We start from the raw sequence: 24,623 nt of genomic DNA, 5'->3' as shown, positions 1-24,623 counted from the left end.
GATATTAAAATTTTTAACCCTATGCATATTGCTATAGTATTAGTTTATGGGATTATATTCACTTACTTTTTACATGAACTAAAGCACAACTACTGCATAAAAGACCAACTGTTGGAATAATAACATAGAAAAGTTCAACTATGGATTTAATATATTCTCATTTGCTAATTTACTTCTTGAATGCACGCTGTCCTAGTAATATGTTTAAAAACTAGGGATTTATAGAAAAGATTTCCATAGTTTATGTTAAACAGAGAAGCAAAATATCAAGGTTTATTTTTATTTTTAGACACACATATATTTCATGGGTCTCTCTCTCCTCTCTCTTTCTCTCTCTCTCTCTCTCTATATATATATGTGTGTGTGTGCGTGTGTGTGTTTAAATGCTGATCATTTCATGAGTAACTGAATAGATCTTATGAGCATCAATATTCTTATCTATTGAGTAACCATTTACTTTTCTTGGATCCTCATTCATGTATATCAAGAATGGAATCAACAACTGTTTTCTGATACTGTTGTATATTATACAGAAGATGATATAATTAGATATAATTATAGGTACAAAAATAGAGGACAAAACAGGAAGAGACAAACATCAATATCTCATTGCTGCCTACAGATAGCACAAGACCTATGCAATTGAAAGGTGCTGGTTTTCAATTTTCTTGTATATAATATTTAATTTTAAGTCAAATATTGCATATATAATATTTAATTTTTGTTCATCTGTGACTTACATAATGCATTAGTTTGATAGGAAATTTAAAACATTATATCAGGTGCTCTTGCCTCTTTGAGATGACAATGTCAAAGCACATCCACATAAATCCTTTTACATAAACTATGTGGACAAATTTATGTGTTTTGCAACATGTGCGAATTTTCTGATATTCAGATAAGTTTGTGGCATGAGGAATTTTGTTTTTTTACTGAGTTTTAAGTTGATTTTATAGCTGCCTTTTCTTGCTGTGAAACTGCTCTTACTGTGATTCTCAGCTGGACTTAATGGCTTTCAAATGTCTTCCTTAATCTTTCTGATTATGTTCTTCTCTTTGACCTCTTCTCATATGCATTAAAAGTATTTCCTAAGAAATCAAAGCACTAAGAGGGCACATGTGTGGAGCAATAAGAGAATAAGATTTAATACTTTAAATATTATGATTTCCATTTCAGTTTTATATAGATTTGATATTGTTAAACTTTACCAAATTTTTGTCTGCAGATGAGTGAAATATGCATGCTTATCTTCTATTGGGCTCTACCAAACACACGATGATGGTATTCATTTGTTTCAACAGATGAATGCTTTAAGCCTCAAAAACATCTGTAGTCTATCTGGACAACTCTTCCTTAGAAAAGGAAATTCAGCCAGTTATTTTGGTGCCTACTCAAACTGTGGAACGTACTCAATTTCACAAACAGCTGTATGTCTCTTTCTACTGTGCTGCATGGTGTGATGAGTTTCTATCTGTAAAAGTTAAGTCTCTCATATTGATTCACATGGTTAAGTGATCAAATTCAGAGCATCCACCTGACAGGGTCCCAATTTCACAGATGCTTTCAAAAGGCTTCACACCTTAGTACTCTATAATTGTCCCTCAGAATATGACCCATTTTATTTTGTTTGTGGGACAGGTTATTGCTATGTAGTCCAGGGTAGAGAATAACCCTTCTTACTTTATTTTTGTGATTCAGGTTCATTACTTTATTCTTGGAGATCATATACTATTGTATTCTTTGTAATACTATCTTATTAAATCCTGATTTAAAGACACAGATATGCTGAATATTCTTAAAAAGTTGTTGAAGACTTTCACAAAAATATATCAAAATACTGTAACCTTGCTTAAATCTTAACCATGATTTTCATACAAAATTAAAGTAGTTTATTACATTGCATGCAATGATGTTTTCTCAATTTACTTTTTTTTTTCATTTTGAAATAAATATATAATCAAAAGCCACATCAATTTTCAGACTCTATATACTTCTTTCTGTCATAACATTAGGAACAACTTAACCTTATTACGGTAATATTTTGTGCATGGGTCTTTTGTCTTCATCTATGTCAGTGTATTCCATGCATGCTGGTACATGCAGAGGCTCTGAACAGTGTCTGAAGCTCTAAAATGAAAGTTATAAATGATTTTCATATGGTAGGTATTTACTGGGACATGAACCAAGATTTTCTGAATGGAAGAGTAGTTGGTGCTCTTAAATGCTGTGCCGTCACTGCAGCTTATAGGGAACGTTTTAGTACAAAATTACTCCAAAAATTAATAACATTAACTGTTTACGAAGCAAATAGTTTCACTCTGCTTGAATTTTAGGAAACAAAACACTCAATACACCTAAAAATAATCTTGCAGTTTTGAAAAAAAATTAGTATGATATTGACTTCAAATTGTATAAGAAAAGGAAGTCCCTGAAGAAAACATTGATTTGTTGGTGGTTCAGATATAATACCTGGAAGTCAGCTGTAATTTGCTCTTTCATGGATATAACTAGCCTCAACTGTAATTTATAGCCAGACTGCAGCACTGTATTTAACTTTTTACTTCCATACCTGTATATTAGGAGAATTTCCTAACCCAGTCTAGGTTTCCATTCTAAGAAGAGCTATAAAAGATTACAAATCTATGGTGAATAGAACCACTATCATATCCTTTAATCTACACTGAGAATCTTCTTTGTTTATGTGCCTGTACTTTCAGATTTAGAGATTGATAGAGTAATTTGATTCATATAATGTATTGAGAATTTGAAAGGGATTATATTTGGATTAACTGAGCTTGCAAGTTACAATTTCCTAAAGCTGATGGTTCCTTTGGCAGGTACTCAGGTGAAAAGGGTAAGTAGTTTTATTATAATTATACAACCACAATAATTAAGTCTGGGTTTGTGCTTATGTTTAATATGCAGTACTTAAAGAGTTAAGTTTTATGAACAAAAATGGCACGACATGTCTTGAATTGAAGCAGTCAGTAAGGTAGAGTGCAAAGGAGACTATTAAATTTAGTCTTTGTCTATAAGCTTTCAAAGCCTATGAGGCATGAACCCTGTACAAAGTGTTACAGAATGCTAAGGAATGCTGAAGCAAGAGACATAGTCCTACCTAAGGAAGAGCATAAAGATTTCTTATCCAATACAAAGATCATCTCTGAAAACTTGCATACAAGTAACATAATACAGACTGAGAGGTTGTAATAAGGACTATATATGTATACACATATACATAAATGCATGTAACAATAATTAATGAAAAATTTTATGATTTTGAAGTAGATCAAAGAGAAGTGAGTATATGGGAAAGCTTTGGGGGAGGAAATTGAAAGGGATCAATGTAATTATATTACAGTTTCAAAACTAACAGAAGTAATTTTTGAAAAGGTCTATGGGGTAGACAATTAAGTGGAGGAAATCATGTTTTCAGAGGTGGAATACATCAAAAGAGAATCCAAATATAATAGTCAAAATCAACCATTTCCCTCTCTTTTTCTTATAGTTAACATTTTATAAGAAATGACTACTATGAACCATTCTTCAGTGGTTGACTTTATCCTCGAAGGACTAACAAAACGCCCAGAGCTTCAGCTTCCACTGTTCCTCTTATTTCTGGCAGTATATGTGATAACAGTAGTGGGAAACTTGGGCATGATCCTCTTAATCACCATTAGTTCTCAGCTTCACTCTCCAATGTATTATTTTCTCAGACATTTATCCTTCATTGACCTCTGCTATTCCTCTGTCATTACCCCAAAGATGTTGGTGAACTTTGTATTTGAGAAGAACATGATCTCCTTTTGGGAGTGCATGACTCAACTCTACTTCTTCCTCATTTTGGCCATTGCAGAAGGCTACCTGCTGACAGCCATGGCCTATGACCGCTATGTTGCCATCTGTAGCCCACTGCTTTATAACATTGTCATGTCCCACAGGGTCTGTTTCATAATGATGGCTGCAGTATACTCACTGGGCTTCTTTGGGGCTACTATCCATACAACCCGTATGACAATGTTGTCCTTCTGTGGGTCTCATATTGTCAGCCACTACTTTTGTGATATTCTACCTTTGTTGACTCTGTCTTGCTCCAGCACCCATATCAATGAGGTACTGCTGTTTATTATTGGTGGAATTAATACCCTAGCACCTACACTGGCTATCATCATTTCTTACGCTTTTATTCTAACAAGCATTCTCCGCATCCGCTCCAATGAAGGACGTTTCAAAGCATTTGGCACCTGTAGCTCCCACATTATGGCTGTGGGCATCTTCTTTGGGTCTATAACTTTCATGTATTTCAAGCCACCTTCTAGTAATAACATGGAACAGGAGAAAGTATCTTCTGTGTTCTACACCACAGTGATCCCAATGCTAAATCCCCTCATATATAGTCTGAGAAACAAGGATGTAAAGAATGCACTGAAAAAGGTAATTGGGAGAAGGCAGATATCCTAACAAATTGAGAGAACTAATAAATGAAACATGAGACATTCTCATAGGCTCTTTGCATGCTCACTTTCCTTCTGAGAAAGTAGTAGTTTCTTTTTGAGTAATGATTATATTATGTTTGATAATAGCCGATACATATTTGTAAATTATCAAACAATGTAGTTTTGTGATAGATATTGTAATCTCTGTAAATATTTAAGAGTAATAGAGATTTATAAAAGAGTGGGGTTTATAAATATGAAAATGCTATGATTATAATAAAACTCAATATCATTGATTAGACAGTAATGATAGCAAAGTATGTTTGAAGAAAGATATTTCTGAATGTTGACTGCATGAATTAATTCATACACATACTTGCCCCATTATGACCACAAGATAGAAACTGGAGAGATGCATGAACACAATATGGCATGCCAGCAGCTGCCAGACTCTTACAACCATTTGAATCTTCTCTTATAACATCTAGAAGTAGAGAAGTGCTGTCCAAATATTATTTTGGGCCAGATAAAATCAATTTTAAGTATCTGTCTGAATTTGTAACTTAACAAACTCCTCTTAATTTAAGTCCCCACATTTATGAAAATCATTACAACTCTAAAAATCAAAAAATCAAAGCAATATTCAAGGCAATGCTTTGTCAATTTGTCATTAGCTTTTTATGACGAGTAGTTTCTCTTGTATTCCATATCCTAATGTATGCTGTGTCCATGCAAAAAGAGCTGCTGTTACTCAAGACATATCACTGATTACACAGATTATACAAGATAACAGCATGGAAATGGCAAATGTGGAGAAAAAAATCTTAGTGCCTCAAAATGAAAACATCCTTTTCACCTACATCTCTTACATTGTGATAGCCTGAAATTATTCACTGAAATTCATTCCTCTGAAGAGCACGTCATATTTTCTTCTGATTACATATGTTTTTTCAGCTTTTTAATGTTTAACTTGAGTCACGTATGCTGCAGTTTGACAAAGTCATCACACTTTGTTTATAATGAAAAAGTATATGTACAGTATGGCTAAATTTAATCAGATTTCTTACAAATAAGAAGATATTTAAGACTTAAGACTCTTCCAAGGTATCCTAAAAAAGTACTATGTAAAACGCCTCCTTCCATTTAATAAAACAACATATTAAGAAAACATCCTGGAAGTTGAAGAGGATGCAGAAAAAGTATAAGATCCTGAAGTAATGAAGAACTCTAAGGAGAGATGTCACTAAATCAATGGGATTAGCTTGCATATGAACTTATAAAGACTGTGGTACCATGCTAGAGCCTGCAAGAGTCAGCAACAGATGCTGTTCTGTGATGAAAGTACACGCATACACCATCCCTAACTCAGAATTGTCCCCTATTGTTAACCACTTGTGAATGAAAATTTGATTTGCTCTAAGAAAGTATCAAAAGGTAAACTATGTAATAAACTATGCATGTTCAAAAGTGGATGGCCAATGGAAAATTAACTCAGTGGTATCTTTGCATATTCCTCATCTCAGGGACTCATTACCATGTGACTGACTCAGGCTCATGCATGTTATCCCCAGACTGTTTTATCGGGGATTCTTTTTAACATATATAACCTACAGTTCATTTGCATATGTATTACATCTTCCATTTTAGTGTTTTTATCAGATTCTTGAGAGTACAACCAAATGTGTCTATGTGTCTATTTCTTATGCTTTCAATCAGACTCTGTCCGTTCCTTATGTTTTGTTCTATTCCAATGTATTAGTTTTGTTTTATCTTATTTTATTTCATTATTATATTTTAGAAGTGTGTTTTCATTCTAATGAGGGATCAAAAGGAGTTGAATCCAGATGGAAGGAGATATGAGGATGAACTGAGAGGATCAGAGGCAGGGAAAACCCTGATCAGGATATATTATGTGGGAAAAAATACATATCAGCCACTGGAAAACATTTTTTATTTTATATTTTATTTACATTTAAGATACCATCCCCTTGAAAAAATTTTTTAAAAGAACCAAAATAGTTGGGCCCACATGTAATCCAAGCACTTGGATGACAAGGAAAGAGAATTGTATATTTGAGTCCTTTGGCTTCACAGAAAGATGCTACCTCAACATAAACAAACAAACAAACAAACCAAAACCAACAAAACACGAGAGAAGGAAGTAATGGGAGACATTCTGTATCTAATTTTGGGGTGACAAATCTCTGAATATATTATTGAAGGAACATCTTCAAGAGCACAGAGCATCTGGGCGTGAGTCTGGGGAGAGCATGCATGTGTCTGACTCAGTCACATGGTGATTAGTTCCTGAATGCCTGAGACATTGTTTAGTTCATTCTCATAAACATGTAAGCTCTCTCAAGGGCCTTGAGAAAGTGTAAAGTGTTTGTTTTTGCTTCTTGATTTACGTTACTCAAAGCCAAACTAAATAAATTTTCTCCTATGTTAAAAAATTAATAAAATCTTAGGCAAAACCCAGAAACTGCCATATGACTCAATTTTGCATCCTGATAGATTACTTGTGAATACATAATAAGTACTCTCTTTTCAACCATTATTGTTACTCTTGGGACAGATGGTAATATGAAGCCCAGAAGACATTTTTAGAGGCGGTTCAGAAATGCTGAGGACTACTGAGGATTTATGAATTTATTAGTGTTTTGTACTGCTAATAAATCCCAAGTCTCAGGAGTGGCACATAAAAGCTCCATATCACAACACACTCATAATTATGGGTCTTGGGAAGCTAGAGATGATTTGCTTTAGGACACTGATAATTTGTTCTATTATATTATTACTAATAATTCACCTGTGCTCAAAATGTTAATTCAGCCCTTAGCACAAAGTGTGTAAGAAAGCAGAAGGCATTTCTCTGAAACATTATAATAATTATTAATTACGTGAAAAAGAAACCAAGCAATTTATAAGAACATTGCTGTCTTGCAGTATCTAGGTAAGTGCCTAGTTTCACTTATGACAGCAATGTGATATCTCATAGAGGGACATCTGGCATAACAATCATTTTCATTTGTATGCAACATGTCAGTTTTACTGGGGGAGTATTTGTTTCAGTATTCTCTCCAGGAACTAACATTTCCCTGTTTCTTTTCATGTTACCTTTGCTGTTATTTTATGACTAGGTCACACATTAGGAAGGAATGATTTCCAGTGCAAATTTAACTAGCAGTGGTACAAAGAACCTAACTGCGAATCCATGACTCTGAGGCATTTGATTCCTTCAAACAGTTCTGTAGTGCATATTTACCAGGACTCTGTATCTTGCACATTTACTTAACATATATCTTCAAAGGAAAGAAACCAAGGAAAAAAACCAACCTTAAACATATCATATATTGGTATACTGAAGTTCCTGCTTTCTTATTTTGAATGAATGAACTTTTTAAGACTGTGAGGAGAAAGATCATTAATTTATCCACTGCGTGTATTCTTCCTTCATTTCTTCCTGGCCTCAGAAGAGCTAGACAGAGTATATCCTATAATGTCACAGTTTCTCCCAGGCCTCCAGAACAGTGCTTGGTACTTCTCACCTCAGTCTGAACTACAAAAGTTAGAAAATGTACAAAATATGAATATTCTCAAATGTTAATATATTTTCACCACACAACTAGGTGAAGCGTTTGGGATGAAGAAAAAATACAGAAATCTATAGTCCTCATTCCAAGCTGGTATATTTTCACATCTTCACATTATATGACCATACTCTAGTGTTTAAATGTATATTGAATATTGACTTTTGGTTTATGTATTGGTTATTTATATTCATGTCTTTCTTTGGTCATAGAGATTCTTAGAAAGTTGTATTCTCATTCTCACTTCACATTAAAACCCACTAAATGACTTGGCCAAAATATCAAACTGATAAGCAAAAAAGTCAGCCTTTGAAATGAAGGTTTATTGATGCTAAATCTATCCACAATGTCTACATAATTTTCTGCAAATTAGATAAAATTTTGAAATAAAATACTCACTGCAGAAATTGGTTTGTTGGTGTTTTAAGACTTTCTAGGACAAGCTCTATTCTTAGGTTGTTCCCTTCAAGGAGACCCCAGCCTTTCCTCTTGCACATCATCTAGAATTGCCCTTCTGGGAAGCTTTATAAACTGGGACTGTCCTTTGACAAATAAAATGTCACACTGACAGTCTCTCATCCTCTCATGTTTGTTGTTAGTTAGATGACAAATATCTGTAAAACATTAATTAATTCTTACATAACATCTGTGAAAGTATTGTTCTGAAGCCATATAACTGGACTGGAGTTGTGAGTCTTCTCTTAAATTGTACTAATGTCTATTTCTCCATCAGAAGTATATAACCTTTCAAGGACTAGATAATTTAATGTCATAGTGTAGGTAAAGAACATGAAACCAACATGTAATGCATGAGGAAGGAAGAGGTAAAAAAAAAAAAAAGGGAGATGAAGAAGGGGGGCTAGGAAGAGGGTAACCATTATCTCCAGCAGATGTTTCTTAATGGAAGAAATAATCATACTCTGATAGCACACACTGCCACCTAACATGGCTCCATGACAAAAGGATTTCACACTTGAAAATGGTGGACCCATTATATTGTTATTTTCCTCAAGGAAATAAATGTAGCACAAGCTTTTGTTTGTACAGATCAAGCATTAAATAACCATAGCCATACACTACTAGATGGGTCAAGTTTATTCTAATGCCTCCTTTCTGTCCTGTTAAGTAGTAAATACTCCTGTAATGTTTTTTAAGCTTATGATGAGTATATTAAGTGATGTTGAGAATGGTTGAGTAGGAGGAAAATCTTCTCCTCAACCTTAAGATAAGCAACAGTAGCACAGGGGCTCTGTTTTGTCACAGAACAGTGGAGGAATAGCTGTGTCTCAGTCTTTATCAGCTAAGAAGGGAACCAGTTTGTTGGGTGATTATCCTGGTTAGAAACAGTTTCTTTCATGGAATGGTTGAGTGACTCAAAGTTATTTAGACATGTACATCTCTACCTTCCCTCCAGCTGGAGATTTTAAAAAAATACTATTTTCAATACAGTGGGGCTGAAGCTTAACCATTCCTTGTATTGGAGTATTTCAAAGGAAACTCTATATAAAGAAAGAAAGAAACAGTGCAAGAAAGTTCCACAATCTTTTCTCATTTTAATTCTTGTTTGATTTTTTTCACTGAAAATAAAATTTCTTGGTTTCCTCACAGAGCTTGATTTGTGTTTTTGAGAAAGGGTTTAATAATAGAACACAGGTTGATATTGTACCCCACATAGCTAAAGATGACCTCAAAGACACAAAAATTGTTTCTTGGTTCCTTGAGGTGTGTTGTTAAATGCATGAAGAAACACCCAGAGTTTCTACTCATCACCTTTCAGTAAAAACTGCCTCTGTTTAAAAAAAAAACAACAACAACAACAACAACAAAACAACAAAAAACAAAACAACAACAACAATCCTGCCTTCTTGGGGCAAAATTTTTATTTTGTTTCTAGATACAGGAGGCAAGTCATTTTAAAACAGTAAGAGAGCATTTTATCTTGTGATGTGAATTCCCACCTGACTGGGAGACAAATTTAGAGGAGATACATTAGATATTCATGGATAAGAGATGAAAATAATGAATTGTCATTTTGCTAATTTCTCTTTAAAGCTCTGGCTTCATTTAGAAGAGGAGTAACAGACTTCCAAAAAATAATTTTAGTATTATATGAAAACAGGCATGTTCATGTTTGTATGACATTAAATTTAATGCTTATTTTATATTTCTATAGAAATTATCAAAGAATGGGCACTGGGAATCATTCTACAGCAGTTGTGTTTGTCTTGGTGGGATTAACACAGCAGCCTGAGCTCCTGCTGCCCCTCTTCATTCTGTTCCTGGGCATCTATGTGGTGACTGCAGTGGGGAACCTGGGCATGATCCTGCTCATCACAGTCAGCCCACTGCTGCACACTCCCATGTACTATTTCCTCAGCAGCTTGTCCTTTGTTGATCTCTGCTATTCCACTGTCATTACACCCAAAATGCTGGTGAACTTCCTTGGGAAGAAAAATTTCATTACCTATTCTGAGTGCATGGCCCAGCTCTTTTTCTTTATAATCTTTGTGGTGGCTGAGGGTTACCTCCTGACTGTTATGGCATATGATCGCTATGTGGCCATCTGCAGACCATTGCTGTATAATGTGATCATGTCCTCTAGACTCTGCTCACTGCTAGTTCTGGTTGCCTTCATCCTTGGCCTTTCATCTTCTGTGGTACACACAAGTGCTATGATGAATCTGAGCTTCTGTAAATCCCACATCATAAGCCATTATTTCTGTGATGTTCTTCCCTTGCTTAATCTCTCCTGTTCTAGCACACATCTCAATGAGCTTCTTGTATTTATCATTGGAGGGCTCAACACCTTGGTGCCCACTCTAGCGGTTGCTATTTCCTATGTCTTCATCTTCTGCAGCATCCTTCACATCAAGTCATCAAAGGGCAGGTCCAAAGCATTTGGAACCTGTAGCTCTCATCTCATGGCTGTGGGGATCTTCTTTGGCTCTATCACCTTCATGTATTTCAAGCCTTCTTCAAGTAACTCTCTAGAGCAAGAAAATGTGTCATCTGAGTTCTATACCACAGTGATCCCTATGCTGAACCCATTAATATATAGTTTGAGGAACAAGGATGTGAAGAAAGCATTGGGCAGATTCTTTGTAAGGAGATAAGTCTTACTTTTGGCAAATGATACATAGAAAAAGGAATTGTTCCAATAATAAATAATATGTTCTATATATTCATTTTTATCTCTTGAAATATACAACACATCTGTGTCTGGTTCTGGGATTAACTTCTGACTGTCCTGTATTTTCAACAAGCACTATATCACAGTGCTAAATCTCATATATGTCTTCTACAATGTGCTTTACCATGTATCATTGATATAGTTTTTCCAATAAAATAGAAAATAATTTTGTAAAGGAGTTATCATTTTTTTAACAGGAAAACTGATCTTTTTTGTTATAAATGAAGTGATTACTCAGATTTTCCCCTAACTTGAGTCTTCTCTTCTTAATATTCATATTTGTTTTTTGAAATCTTTCTATGTCTGTAGTTCAGCAGGAAGGGGTGTGGTCCCATGAACTCTTCTCATGATCCATGAATAAGTGTGAGTGCTGGTTCCTTAGAAGTAGGCACAGCTTCTTAAATTCAAGTTTACAATGACTATGTTATATTCAGATGATATAATTCTACTGCCTTTCTCCCTATCTTTTGGCTCTTACTTTTCCTCCTTTCCCTTCATCTGCAATGTTTTTTTAATCCTTAAAAAGGATAGTAGTACAAATGATTACCTTAGGCTTAAGGACTTATCTATCAATTATTCTTAGTATCTTAGGTAGCTATGAGTGGTTATTTACCATTGTTCAGTGTAAATGGAAACGTTTCTCTTTTAATGGTGAGAATAGCTTGTGCCTAAGGGTATAAACAGAACCATTTAGAGGGCAGTTTAGATTTATATCTATTTGGATAATCATTAGTAGTAATTTTTGTCATAAAACTGATCTATATACTAGTGATGGAATCTAGGATGTGGAAAGCAACTACCTTCAACTGTATCACCACAATGCCCAAGAAACTACAACACATATTTCTAATCCCAAGAACACAGATGCTCATGGCAATAATCAGGGGAATGGAACATTTATGGACAATGTGAAAATAGATTATTAGGGAAAGGGGAATAGATAGGTGAAGGAAAGAGATGAGAGAGGCTGGAGTTAAAAAGAATGAAGTTGAATAATGCAGGATACACATGTATAAAACTGTTAAATTTTTATTTTTTCAAAAGAATGTTTGCAATATAAGAAGTAGTAGGCTGCTCACTAATATTGAGTGTGTACTAGCATGAAACTGGATTGTGGGTGCATCAATTAAAATGACAGAGCACAAGACAAATGTACAAAAAAATAAAGAGAAACACAGAAAATAACATTTGAAGAAATGATTGGCAGCTTCAGACTGCAAATTCTGCTCAATGTGATTAAACATTTTTTTTTCTATCCAGAACATTCAAGATCCTTGATTTGCATTTGGTCCTGACTTTCCTGAGTCAATAACTCCTTATACTAAGACAAGGTCAAGAAACCTCGTACCCAGCCCATCTTGATTTATTATTAAGTATAAATTTTTGGTCAATTAACTGTGATATAAGAAATTCCCTGGGAGTCTAAGAATAAGGAAAGAAGGCAAATAGTTATTTTTAATTGCAGACAATATAATAGCTTACTCCAAAATTCCTGGAGAATCAGTGATCAACCTAACATCAGACTTGAGTCAATTATGGAGAGATAAATTAACATGCAGAATTCAGTAGGAAATATAACTAGCTACAAGGCATAAAACTCAGTGTAAAACAAAGAGGAGATGATAGAATATATATGCATACACTGAACATAAAGAATAAAGAGTTTATCTGAAGGAAACTTTCAAATACTCATGAGAGGTCCAAAAGTACATTTGAATAGAATGACTCAACATGTACAGACTATGTATTTTCACAATTAGTTTCCAAATTTGACAAAGCAGTAACCAAATGTCCATAGTAATTTTTATGCTTCTAGAGGTTCGTTTTTTTTTAACTTAGAGAAACATCAAAAAGAAGCTGAAATACATGATACTACACACTTAAGAAGCACAAACTTTACTTTGACATGTTTATAAATTTAGAACTATTGCTGCAATTAAAATGACATATATATATACATACATATTTTTTTTTACCAAGTATTCTTTTGACCTCTGCCCATAGACAGTTTCTGATTTTCACATTTTCATAGTGGAGTGGTGATTAGCATTTCTATCATTTCATGTAAAAAGACATTTTATGAATATGCATTTAGCCTTTCTTTATATAAAGTAATCCTTTAAATGTTTATCTATGAATCCATTTTTATTATTCACATTGTTATTGATGAACACAGGGTCTTTTAGGCTATTACAAATAAATATGCTATCAGTTCTATAATGTTAGAATGACATATATACATATATATACATATATATATACATACATACGTGTGTGTGTGTGTGTGTGTGTGTGTGTGTGTAAAATTTTAAACAACTAGTTGAAATACTTGCACATTATGTTAAATGAGCTCTTAGTTGTTCATCAAACTGCCAATCTGCTTCTGAATGAGGTAAATTTTAAATTTTTAACACTTAATGATAAGAGTTACATTTGGTCTATTTTTAAAGCTGAAACTCGATTTAATGCTTATTTTAATTTTATCCATTTTAATATATCCGTATTTTATGTTTTCATTGGCATTTCTCAGTGATAAAAGAGAAAAAAGTGTCTTCATATACTTAATGTTTATATTTCATCTGACAAGTTCTAGTCATATACATAACACTCATTAATAATGCAATTGAGAGTGGTTCACTCACTGAATTCTACTTGTATCTGTTGAAATATTAGTTATTGATATGATTTGTTTTGATTAAAGTCAAATATGACTTATTCTCCTGCCCTGCATTATCCATAAATATACTACCAATGACAATGATGATTGTGTTATAAAATATATGCTATTATTGAGATAAAATTTTTCATAGGCTTTCTTATATTTACAAAAATTTGGTGGAATGTAGGCTCTTGATGAAAGCACTAAACGACAGAGCTAGGTTAAAGGCTTGATGTCTGATGAAGCCTTCATCTAAATTTCTAAGAAAAAAATTTATCAAAAATTTAAAAAAATATTTTAAGGGAAATTGTTATTATACCCAATTACTGATGAAAAATAGCCACAAATTATGACAAAGTAAAATGAATCACTTCTTGTATATACTAAATATGCTATGTTCTTTGTACATTTTTAGACAGAATCATACTTGCTGTAGCACTTTTTTCAGAGAACATTTTACTTCCTTATTTCTGAGGCTACAGATCAAAGGACTCAGCATGGAGGAAATCAGATTATTGATGACTAGAACAGTTGCATTAAGCCAGGGATAGTGGGTAGGCTGGAGTTATATAAGGACTACTGGTGTAAAGGTTAGGAGAATGGCAGTGGTGTGGTCACTCTGACTGGAGGAGGGTTTATGCTGGCCCTCAGCTGAGTAGATCAGCAAAATGAAGCAGAGTATTCAGCTGTAGGAGGTTTAGGCTGAGGAGGGAGCAGATTAGTGGCATCAGGCCCACAATGATGATCCCCACCATCTTCAGGGCTGATATATCTGCACAAGTCATATTTGGCATCACAGGGCTATCACAGAAATAGTAATCCAACTCACTGGGACCGGAAGAGCAACTGTAGGGTGAAAGTTTTCAGGAAGATAAGTAGAATATACCTGTAAAATGATCTATTCAAATTAGGATTGCACACTTTGTGGTTCATGTTTACTGAGTATCTTAGATAGTGGCATGTGGAAATAAAGCAGTCATAGGCTGTCACTGTGTACATGAAACATTCAGTACAACCCAGGAAATGGTAGAAGATCTAGCACACATGGCTGTGTAGGAGATGGCTCTGCTGTTTCTGGAGAAGTAGAACACCACCTTGGGAGGGGTCACAGATGTGAAAGATATGTCACACAATGACAACAGATAAAAGAAGCAAATGGATTCGTGAAGTTGAGTAGAGAAGACAATTGCAATGAGTATGAACAGGTTCCCCACTATGGGGAAGATGTATAAACACAAAAACGGAACACTGAGCATCGTCTCCAGACCTTCTGTGTGCCAGATTGCCAGCAGGATAAACTGAGTCATCATGGAGATATTCATCATAGCTTTGACTTCAAACCACAACGCAGACCTCCAAGATACAGGTACTGAAATCAAACCAAAATTTTTCTCATGAGTATGTTGGTTTTATGTATATCAAATAACGTTATGCTACAAAAGCAGATATGTATTGAAAAAAAAAGAAAAACCAAAACCATGAAGGCAATAAAAGTTTATTGGCAGAATTGACTGGATTTTGTCTATTTGTTTGTTTCTTGTTTGTTTTGTTTTGCTGAGTTGGACCAAACTTTGATTTGGATTTGGATTTATTCACATTGACTTTGATTGCCAAAGATTGTAACTAAGATTTTAGGGAGAAAAGAATTCATTTTATTAAGGACTTTGCTCAGCAATTGGTAGCAGATTAAGAAAAGAAGATAAAGTCCTAAGGAAGCCTTCTTCATAGATCATCTCCACAGATGACTTGTTAATACATAATAGAGACTTTCTTGCCAGCCATCATCATTACTCTTGGGACAGATGGTAACATAGGCCCAACAGTCATTCTTGGAGGCTGTTCTTAACTGCTAGAGACTATAGGGGATTGGTGAACATATGAGTGTTTGGTATTGCTGATAAATCCCATGTCACAACACATTCATAATTATAGGTCCTGGGAAGATAGAAGTGACCTGCTTTAGAACACTAATAGCTTATTCTATTAGTTAAGTATTGATAATTCACGAGAGCCAGAAAATGGTAAATTAGATCTTGACACAACGCATGTAAGAAAGCAGGAGGCATTTCTTTGAACTTCATAATACTTATCTGTTACATGAACAAGAAACCAATCAATTTATAAGAACTTTGTTTTATGTGAAGGACTTAGGTAAGTGCCCAGTATCATTTATAACATCAATATATTTTCTAGAGGCAAAGTTTGCATAGCAATCACGTTTCACATGTGCTATCACAGCTTTACCTGAGTGTATTTGCTTCACTATTTTCCCCAGATGCTAATATTTTTCTGTCATTTTGCCTTTTTATTATTGCCTGATTTATTTCAAGAAAAATTTGTTTTGTTAGTCCACAGAGCTTTTGTGTATGTGTGTATGTGTGTGTGTATGTGTGTATGTGTGTGTGTATGTGTGTATGTGTGTGTGTATGTGTGTATGTGTGTGTATATGTGTGTGTATGTGTATGTGTGTATGTGTGTGTATGTGTGTGTGTATGTGTGTATGTGTGTGTGTATTTGTATGTGTGTGTGTATGTGTGTATGTGTGTGTGTATTTGTATGTGTGTGTGTATGTGTGTATGTGTGTGTGTATTTGTATGTGTGTGTGTATGTGTGTGTGTGTATGTGTGTGTGTATGTGTGTGTGTGTATGTGTGTGTGTATGTGTGTGTGTGTATGTGTGTGTGTGTGTGTATGTGTGTGTGTGTATGTGTGTGTGTGTGTGTATGTGTGTGTGTGTATGTGTGTGTGAGAATAGGTTTTAAGAATACATGCCAGATTGATAGTATAATACTAGACAGTATGTAACCAAACATAGCCTCATAGCCATAATCATGTCTGAGTTCCTTGAGTTGTATAGTTAAATGTATGAGCAAACACACATAGAATTTCTACTCTTTGTTTTTAGAAAAAAGAAAAAAAAATCCCTTTGTAGCAGAAAAATTATTCCCTGTAAGGAAAAAAAAATAGTTTGCTGCTAAATACGGGAGGCAAATGTTTTTAAGTCATTAAGGAAGCACTTTATTTGTGATCTATATTCACAGATTAAAACAGTACCTTGGTGCTTTTCTAACTCTCTTTGGAACTTTGGTTTCATTCTGAAGAGGACTTAAAGTCTTCCCTCATGTAACTTTTTATATGAGATCAGGCATATACTACACTAAAGACTTAATTTATTTTTTATTGGATATTTTCTTTATTTACATTTCAAATGTTATCCCCTCTACCTTTTTTTCCCTGGAACTTCCCTATGCCTTCCCTCCTCCCCCTGCTTCTATGAGGGTGTTCCCCTACCCACCCACTCCCACCCTGGCATTCCCCTACACTAAGACTTATTTTCTATTTCCCCAGAAATCTTCAAATAATGGAAACTGGGAATCATTCTGCAACAGTTATGTTTGTCTTGGTGGGATTAACACAGCAACCTGAGCTCCTGCTGCCCCTCTTCCTTTTGTTCCTGGGCATTTATGTGCTGACCGCAGTGGGGAACCTGGGCATGATCCTGCTCATCACAGTCAGCCCACTGCTGCACACTCCCATGTACTATTTCCTCAGAAGCTTATCCTTTGTTGATCTCTGCTATTCCACTGTCATTACACCCAAAATGCTGGTGAACTTTCTTGGGAAGAAAAATTTTATTATCTAGTCTGAGTGCATGGCACAGCTTTTTCTATTTGTTGTCTTTGTGGTGGCTGAGGGTTACCTTCTGACTGTCATGGCATATGATCGCTATGTGGCCATCTGCAGACCATTGCTGTATAATGTGATCATGTCCTCAAGACTCTGTTCACTGTCAGTGTTGGTTGCCTTCATCTTAGGCATTTTTTCTGCCTTGTCACACACAAGTGCTATGATGAAGCTGAACTTCTGTAAATCTTACATCATAAGCCATTATTTCTGTGATGTTCTTCCCCTACTCAGCATTTCCTGTTCCACCACACATCTCAATGAACTTCTTTTATTTATTATTGGAGGGTTCAACACTTTGGTACCTACTCTAGCTGTTGCTATTTCCTATGTCTTCATCTTCTGCAGCATCCTTCACATCAAGTCATCAAAGGGCAGGTCCAAAGCATTTGGAACCTGTAGCTCTCATCTCATGGCTGTGGGGATCTTCTTTGGCTCTATCACCTTCATGTATTTCAAGCCTTCTTCAAGTAACTCTCTGGAGCAAGAGAAGGTATCTTCTGTTTTCTATACCACAGTGATCCCCATGCTGAACCCATTGATATATAGTTTGAGGAACAAAGATGTGAAGAAAGCATTAGGCAGATTCTCATTTGGGAGATAAGCCTTACTTTTCTCAAATGATAGAGGGAGAAGTGAATTGTGCTAATGAAAATATGATCTCTCTATTTTTTTTCTCTCTTAAAATATATAAAATAGATATTTTGTGGAAGTGGAATTAATTTCCAAATATTCTGTATTTTAGACAAGTCATATATCAATGGTCATACTACACCCCCCCACACACACACACCCTCATATATATATATATATATATATATATATATATATATATATATATATATATAAAATGCTTTACCATGTACCATTGATTCAAATTTTTTAATAAAATGGTGAAAATATGTTTTGTTGAACGGTATAAACATAAATATTTAGAAGGCAGTTTGGATATATGTCTATTGAAAAAAATTAATAGTAGTAATTCTCATCACAGAACAATCTATAGACTGATGGAATCTGGGAGTTGGGGAGACACTATCTTCAGTTGTGTCACCACTGTGCCCATGAGACAGCAAATCGGTAGAGTCTCTAACCCCCAGGACACATATATTCTTGGCCATAATGAGGGAAGAGAAACCTACATAGACAGTGAAAAAAAGATATTAATATAAGAAGGGAGCATATACGAGAGAAGGAGGGAGATAAAAGAGGCTGAACTTAAGAACAATCAAATGCATAATACACATATATGGAACTGTCAAAGTAAATATTTTTTAAGGGAAATCTACAATGTGATAAGTAGAAGGCTGCTCACTAATATTGAATGTTTATAAACTTGGAACTGGATTGTGTTTCCATCCATTCATACATGAGAGGACAAGACAAATGGACAAAAAAATTTAGAATATCACAAAAAACAAAAAGTTGCAGAAACAATTGCTATTTCAGTCTGCAGCTTCTGCTCAATGTGATTTAACACACATACACACACATATATAAACATATATATATATATGTATGTATTTATATATGTATTTTCTATACAGAATATTCAACATCCTTGATTTCTATTCAGTCCTGACTCTCATTCATCAATAACTCCTTATGCTAACACAAGGTAAAGCAAGAGTGTACTAGTCTCATTGTGATTTATTATTATTAATTTTAAATTTTTACTCAATTAGCTGTCTTTTAAGAAATTCCCTAGAGTGTAAGAGTGAGGAAACAAAGAAAGCAGTTATTTTTAATTGCACAAAGTATAATGTCTTGTTCAGAAATCCATAGAGAATCAGTGATAAAAATAACTTAAGACTTCAGTAAGAAATTGAGAGAAAAAAATTGACACTCAGAATTCAGTAAAAAATAAAACGAGCTACAACTTGTAAATTGTCACTGTCAAACAGTGAGGAGATTACAGAATAGATGTGCATGCACTGACCAAAAAGAGTAAAGAATTTATCAGAGAAATCTCAAGTACTACCAAGGAATCCAAAAATAGGCTTGAACAAGGGAAAACTTAATACTTGAATAGAATGACTCAAAATAGATTTTACAATTAGTTTACAAAGTTGACAAAACACTGACAAAATCCCCATAGTAATTTTTATAGTTCTAGAAATTCATTTTTAATTTTGAGAAACATTGTCATACACAAATTCAACCGGGGTAAGTTGCAGTACATGCAACTGCAAATATTTAAGAAGCACAAAAATTACTTTGGACACATTAGTAAGTATTGTAACTATTGCTGCAGTCAAAATGACAAATAGTTGATGATGTTTAATGACTCTTCTTTTGACCTTTGCCCATAGACAATCGCTGATTTTCATATTTTCCTAGTGGACTGGAGATTGGGGGTTCTATCATTTCATTTAAATAAATATTTTATTAATATGTGCTTCTCTTTTCTTTATCTAAACTAAACATTTATATATTTATCTATAAATATATTTTTATTGTTTAGGATACTATTGTATGTAATGGACTTTACAGTGAATTCTCTTAGGAAATGTTGATCATCACTGTCTTTTAGTTTATTACAAATGAAGACTCAGTTTCATTGTGTTATGATCATATATATATATGTATGTATGTATATATATATATATATGATTTAAACAAATATTTATTTGAAATACTTGTATATTATGTTAAGTGATTTCTTAATCATTCATCTAACTTCCAACCAGCTTCTGAATGAGGTAAATTTTAAACTTTTAACAATTATGGATAAAAGTTACAGTTGGTCTATATTTAAAGGAAAATATTGACGTTATATTTTTAATTTTATTAGCTTTAATGTATGTATGGTTTATGTTTTCAAATTTGCTTTTCCAGTGATAAAACATGAAAAAATGTGTTTTATATACTCTGTGCTCATATTTTGTCTTACAGTTCTGTTTCTATAAATAACACCAACTGATAATAAAATCAGGAAGGATCCATTCAAGGTAGCACACTTGTATCTGTATGATTTGCTATGATTAAAGTGAATTATTTATTCTCCTAAAGTGAAAGATTTATTCTCCTACATTATGAATGAACATACTACCAATAACAATAATGTCTCTATTATGTTATAAAATATGTGTTATTCTTCAGATAAAATTTTTCATAGGAATTCTTGGTTTTGCAAAATTTAGGGGAATTTAGCTGCTCCAGAATATCACCAAATGGAGATCTAGGTTAGAGGCTTGATATATCAAAAAGCCTTCATCTAAATTTCTAAGAAAAATATCTTAATAACAATTTTTTAAAAATTAAGGGATATTGTTATTATACACAAGTTATGAAGGGACAAAATATGTTCATATATTGTGACAGGGAATGTAAAATAAATCACATGATACAAAATCAATCAATTATATTTGGGGCCTACATGAGGCGAGCAGGGCAAGTCGGCCTTAGACTGGGCCTTGCCATCTCAGTGATCCACTGAGTATCACTACTTGTTCACTAACACTTCATTAATCAGCATTCTTGCTTCCCTCATTCACTATCCTACCTAGTGACTGAGCACTCCATGAATCTTTATTTATTAAATAAATAGATAATATTGCTTATCTGCTATTTCTTTTTAAAATAAGTTTCTTTTGAAATTATTCATACTTGGTTGTGAGCCTAGCCTTTAGTGGCTGAGCCATCTCTTCACTAGGGGATATGTGTATAAAGACAAAAACAGGAAATTAAGCATGGTTTCACATCCTCTTTGTATGTCATTCCCAGCAAGATACATTAAATCACCACTGAAAGATTCCTCATAACTTTGAGAATGGATGATTTAAAAGCAGAACACTGACCTCCAAGACAAACACTAAAGTCAAGCCAAGGATTTCTCTCATGCATTTGTTGGTGTTATGTTTCCCAAACACACCTACCTTGTAGATTATTTACATCAAGAAAAAAAAACTATGAAGACAATAAACACACATTAGTATAATTGAGGAATTTTAGTTTTTGCTGAGTTGGATTAAAGTTCAACCTTGATTTGTCCTTTACTCATATTGAACTTCCTTTTTTGCCAAAGATTATATTTAAGATTTTAGGCTGAAAACAATCATTTTATCAAAGACTTTGCTAAGCAATAGGAAGCAGAAAAAGAGAAGGAGAAAAACTCCCAAGGAACACTCCATTCATAGAAATATATTTACTGCAATCGTCCAAGAAAATAAGAAAATGCAATCAATTCCCAGATATTAACTCTGCCATGGTGCAGATATTATTTTTAATATTAAAATAACTATTATAGTGTTCCATGCATTATGAGTAGGGAGATGGATATTTTAAATAAATGGAAAGATAGACTTCCTCAATAGAAACACACATCAAACTTAAGTAGACAGAAATTTGGCATTGAAAATATACCAAATGCTTTAAAAATAGATACATTTAATAGGATATTGGGTGGACTAGACAGAAAGCCAAATGGGAGAGGATGTTTTGAAAAAAAAACAATTTGAATTTTTATAAATAAGTCTCAAAGAACCCACAAAAAAGCCTTTAGCAATTGATAGTTGAATTAGAAGAACAGTAAGATCAGAAAATACCTGGCATTTCTTTAAATAAACAAAGAAAGAAAGATATTAAAATTAAGTAGTTCCAGTTATAGCAGAAGCATTATACAAACTCTAAGACAGTGGTAGGGGTTGCATATGAGATCTCCTGCATCTCAGATATTTACATTATGATTCACAACACTAGCAACATTATAGTTATGTAGTAGCAATGCAATAATTTTATGGTCGGGGGTCTCCACAACACGAGGAACTGTATTAAAGGTCTGCAGCATTAGGAAGGCTGAGAACCTCTCCATTAAGAAATATAGATTGACTAGCCTGGTGGCTCCTGGCATAAAAGCACTTGCTTCCTACACTGACTCCATGGATTCAGTCCACAGGAGCCACATACTGGAGAGAGAAAATCCATTCCCTCAAGTTGTCCTCCGACGCCCACACCTACAGGCACATGCAGATGCAGAAAACAAAAAAGATTTAAAAAGTGCATGAGTCATTCATCTAAATCACTTTGAAAAGCCAGATAGCCAAATGTGTACATTCTTGGTACATTTTAAACAATTTTTTTTGTAGAAAATATTTAGAAAAGACACTTGTAATTGGAAAATACTATTTTTATAAATAGGAAAACACAATTTGCTATGAAATTTCCTTTCACAAACTAAACCATATAATCAATACAATGTCAATTTGAAACATATTTGATTATTTAATGATAATAACAAGTTAATTCTACAGGCTACACTAAACCAAAGGATCATAATTGAGGGGCAATTTTCCTCATTATTATTATAATTAAATACAGCTAATCATTTCTTCCTTTCATATACAGAACAAAGTTTTAAAGCTAACACTTCCAGATTTAAATCTTACTTTAGCATTGTTTTATTGAGTTCATGTGTTCAGATGAAGGTAGGATCAAATAGAGAATTAAGAAAACAGAATCTATTTTCTTTCTTTTATTGGATGTTCTAGCCACACTTCAGATGTGATTACCTTTCCCCACTTACCCCCCACCCAAGAGCCCTCTATTCCATGCCCACTCCTTCTGCTCCCATGAGGATATGCCCCTACCCACCATCCCACTCCCACCTCCCGACCTACAATTTCTCCCTTCTTGTATATATGTATAATTTGGTGTAAACTAATATAGAAAATACATGTAAAATATTGTACATGTATAATTTATTTTCAACAAACTGTACAAAAACTGTACAAAATAACTATACAAAGAATAGCATTTTCAATATTTCTTTGAAACAACAGAGCCATTATATAGAAAATAAAAATTAAAAGTCAGTTATTATAGATCCATGTCTAATAGTGAACACAAAATACACTTATGTACATTATAGATTGAATGCAAATTGTGAATGCACACATAGATATTAACAGACATACTTTCTTATGACCTTAGTTTCAGACATCACAAAGGCAATTCATAATTTTTCATCAAATAAAAAAAACTAAACTACATAAAAATTAAATTTTTCCACGTTGAAATCATGAAAGACACATAAGAAAATCGAGCAGTTAAGGCAAGCAGGGGACTAAGGAGAGAAGCCTATAAAATCCAGAGGGAGATTCACAAAGTTTCCTGACAACATAGTAGCACATTAGATGATAAACAAGCAAGTGAAAATTAGGTAACAATTCAGTAATAAGTATAGTAGTATTAATGTATTGATGATGACTAAATGTAATACGCTATATAACAGGATACATACTGTCATCAAGATATCCTGGGTAAAACCCAGAAATGATCTCACACACCTATGTTCACTTGATCTTTGACAAAGATGCTAAAAGCATCCAGTAGAAAAAATATAGCATTTTCTTTCTCTTTTAAATTTTATTTTATTTACATTATATATATTACATTTCAGATTTTATCCCCTTACTCCATTCCCCCCTCCACCAAGGAACCCCTTATCCCATCCCCCCTCCTCCTGCTTCTATGAGGGTGTGCCCCCACCTGCCGCCACTCCCATCTCCCCACCCTCGAATTTCTCCCCAATTGGTGTTCAGCCTTCATGGGACCAAGGATCTCCTCTCCCACCTATGCCCTACAAGTCCATCCTCCCCTACATATATAGCTGGAGTCAGGGGTCCCTCCTGGTGTGCTTCCAGGCTGGTGGTTTAGATCCTGGGGAGCTCTGGTTTGTTGGTATTGTTGCTCTCCCCTTGGTGCCACCAACTTTTTCAGCTCCTTCAGTCTTCTAATTCTCCTTTGGGAACCATTGATCAGATCAATCGTTAGCTGTGAGCATCCACCTCTGGATATGTCAAACTCTGGTAGACCTCTGAGGAGACAGCTACATCAGGCTCCTGTCAGCATGCACTTCCTGACATCCATATCAGCGTCTATTTTTGGTGACTGCACCTGGGATGGATACCAAGATAGAATGGTCTCCAGACGGCCCCTCCTTGAGTTTCTGTGCCACACTTTGTCTTCATATTTGCTCCCTTGAGTATTTTGTTACTCCTTCTAAACAGGACCAATGCATCCACACTTGGTCTTCCTTCATTATGAGCTTCATGTGATCTGTTA

General features: G+C 34.3%; 2 protein-coding genes and 2 pseudogenes across 2 annotated transcripts; 3 read left to right on the top strand and 1 right to left on the bottom strand.

Moving 5' to 3' along the window:
• Nucleotides 1-3,525: 3,525 nt before the first annotated feature.
• LOC143438820 (olfactory receptor 8D2-like) lies at nt 3,526-5,981 on the top strand. Its single transcript, XM_076924504.1, has one exon. The coding sequence runs from the start codon at nt 3,526-3,528 to the stop codon at nt 4,459-4,461; it is 936 nt and encodes a 311-aa protein (XP_076780619.1). The 3' UTR covers nt 4,462-5,981.
• Nucleotides 5,982-10,212: 4,231 nt separating this feature from the next.
• LOC143438819 (olfactory receptor 8D1-like) lies at nt 10,213-11,139 on the top strand. Its single transcript, XM_076924503.1, has one exon. The coding sequence runs from the start codon at nt 10,213-10,215 to the stop codon at nt 11,137-11,139; it is 927 nt and encodes a 308-aa protein (XP_076780618.1).
• Nucleotides 11,140-14,296: 3,157 nt separating this feature from the next.
• Nucleotides 14,297-15,200, bottom strand: LOC143438733 (olfactory receptor 10D1B-like; annotated as a pseudogene).
• Nucleotides 15,201-17,235: 2,035 nt separating this feature from the next.
• On the top strand, nt 17,236-18,162 carry LOC143438818 (olfactory receptor 8D1-like; annotated as a pseudogene).
• Nucleotides 18,163-24,623: the final 6,461 nt, after the last annotated feature.

The sequence above is a fragment of the Arvicanthis niloticus genome, chromosome 26 (genome assembly GCF_011762505.2).
Source record: "Arvicanthis niloticus isolate mArvNil1 chromosome 26, mArvNil1.pat.X, whole genome shotgun sequence".
Lineage (NCBI taxonomy): Eukaryota > Metazoa > Chordata > Mammalia > Rodentia > Muridae > Arvicanthis > Arvicanthis niloticus.
This window is presented reverse-complemented; position numbering and strand designations above follow the sequence as displayed.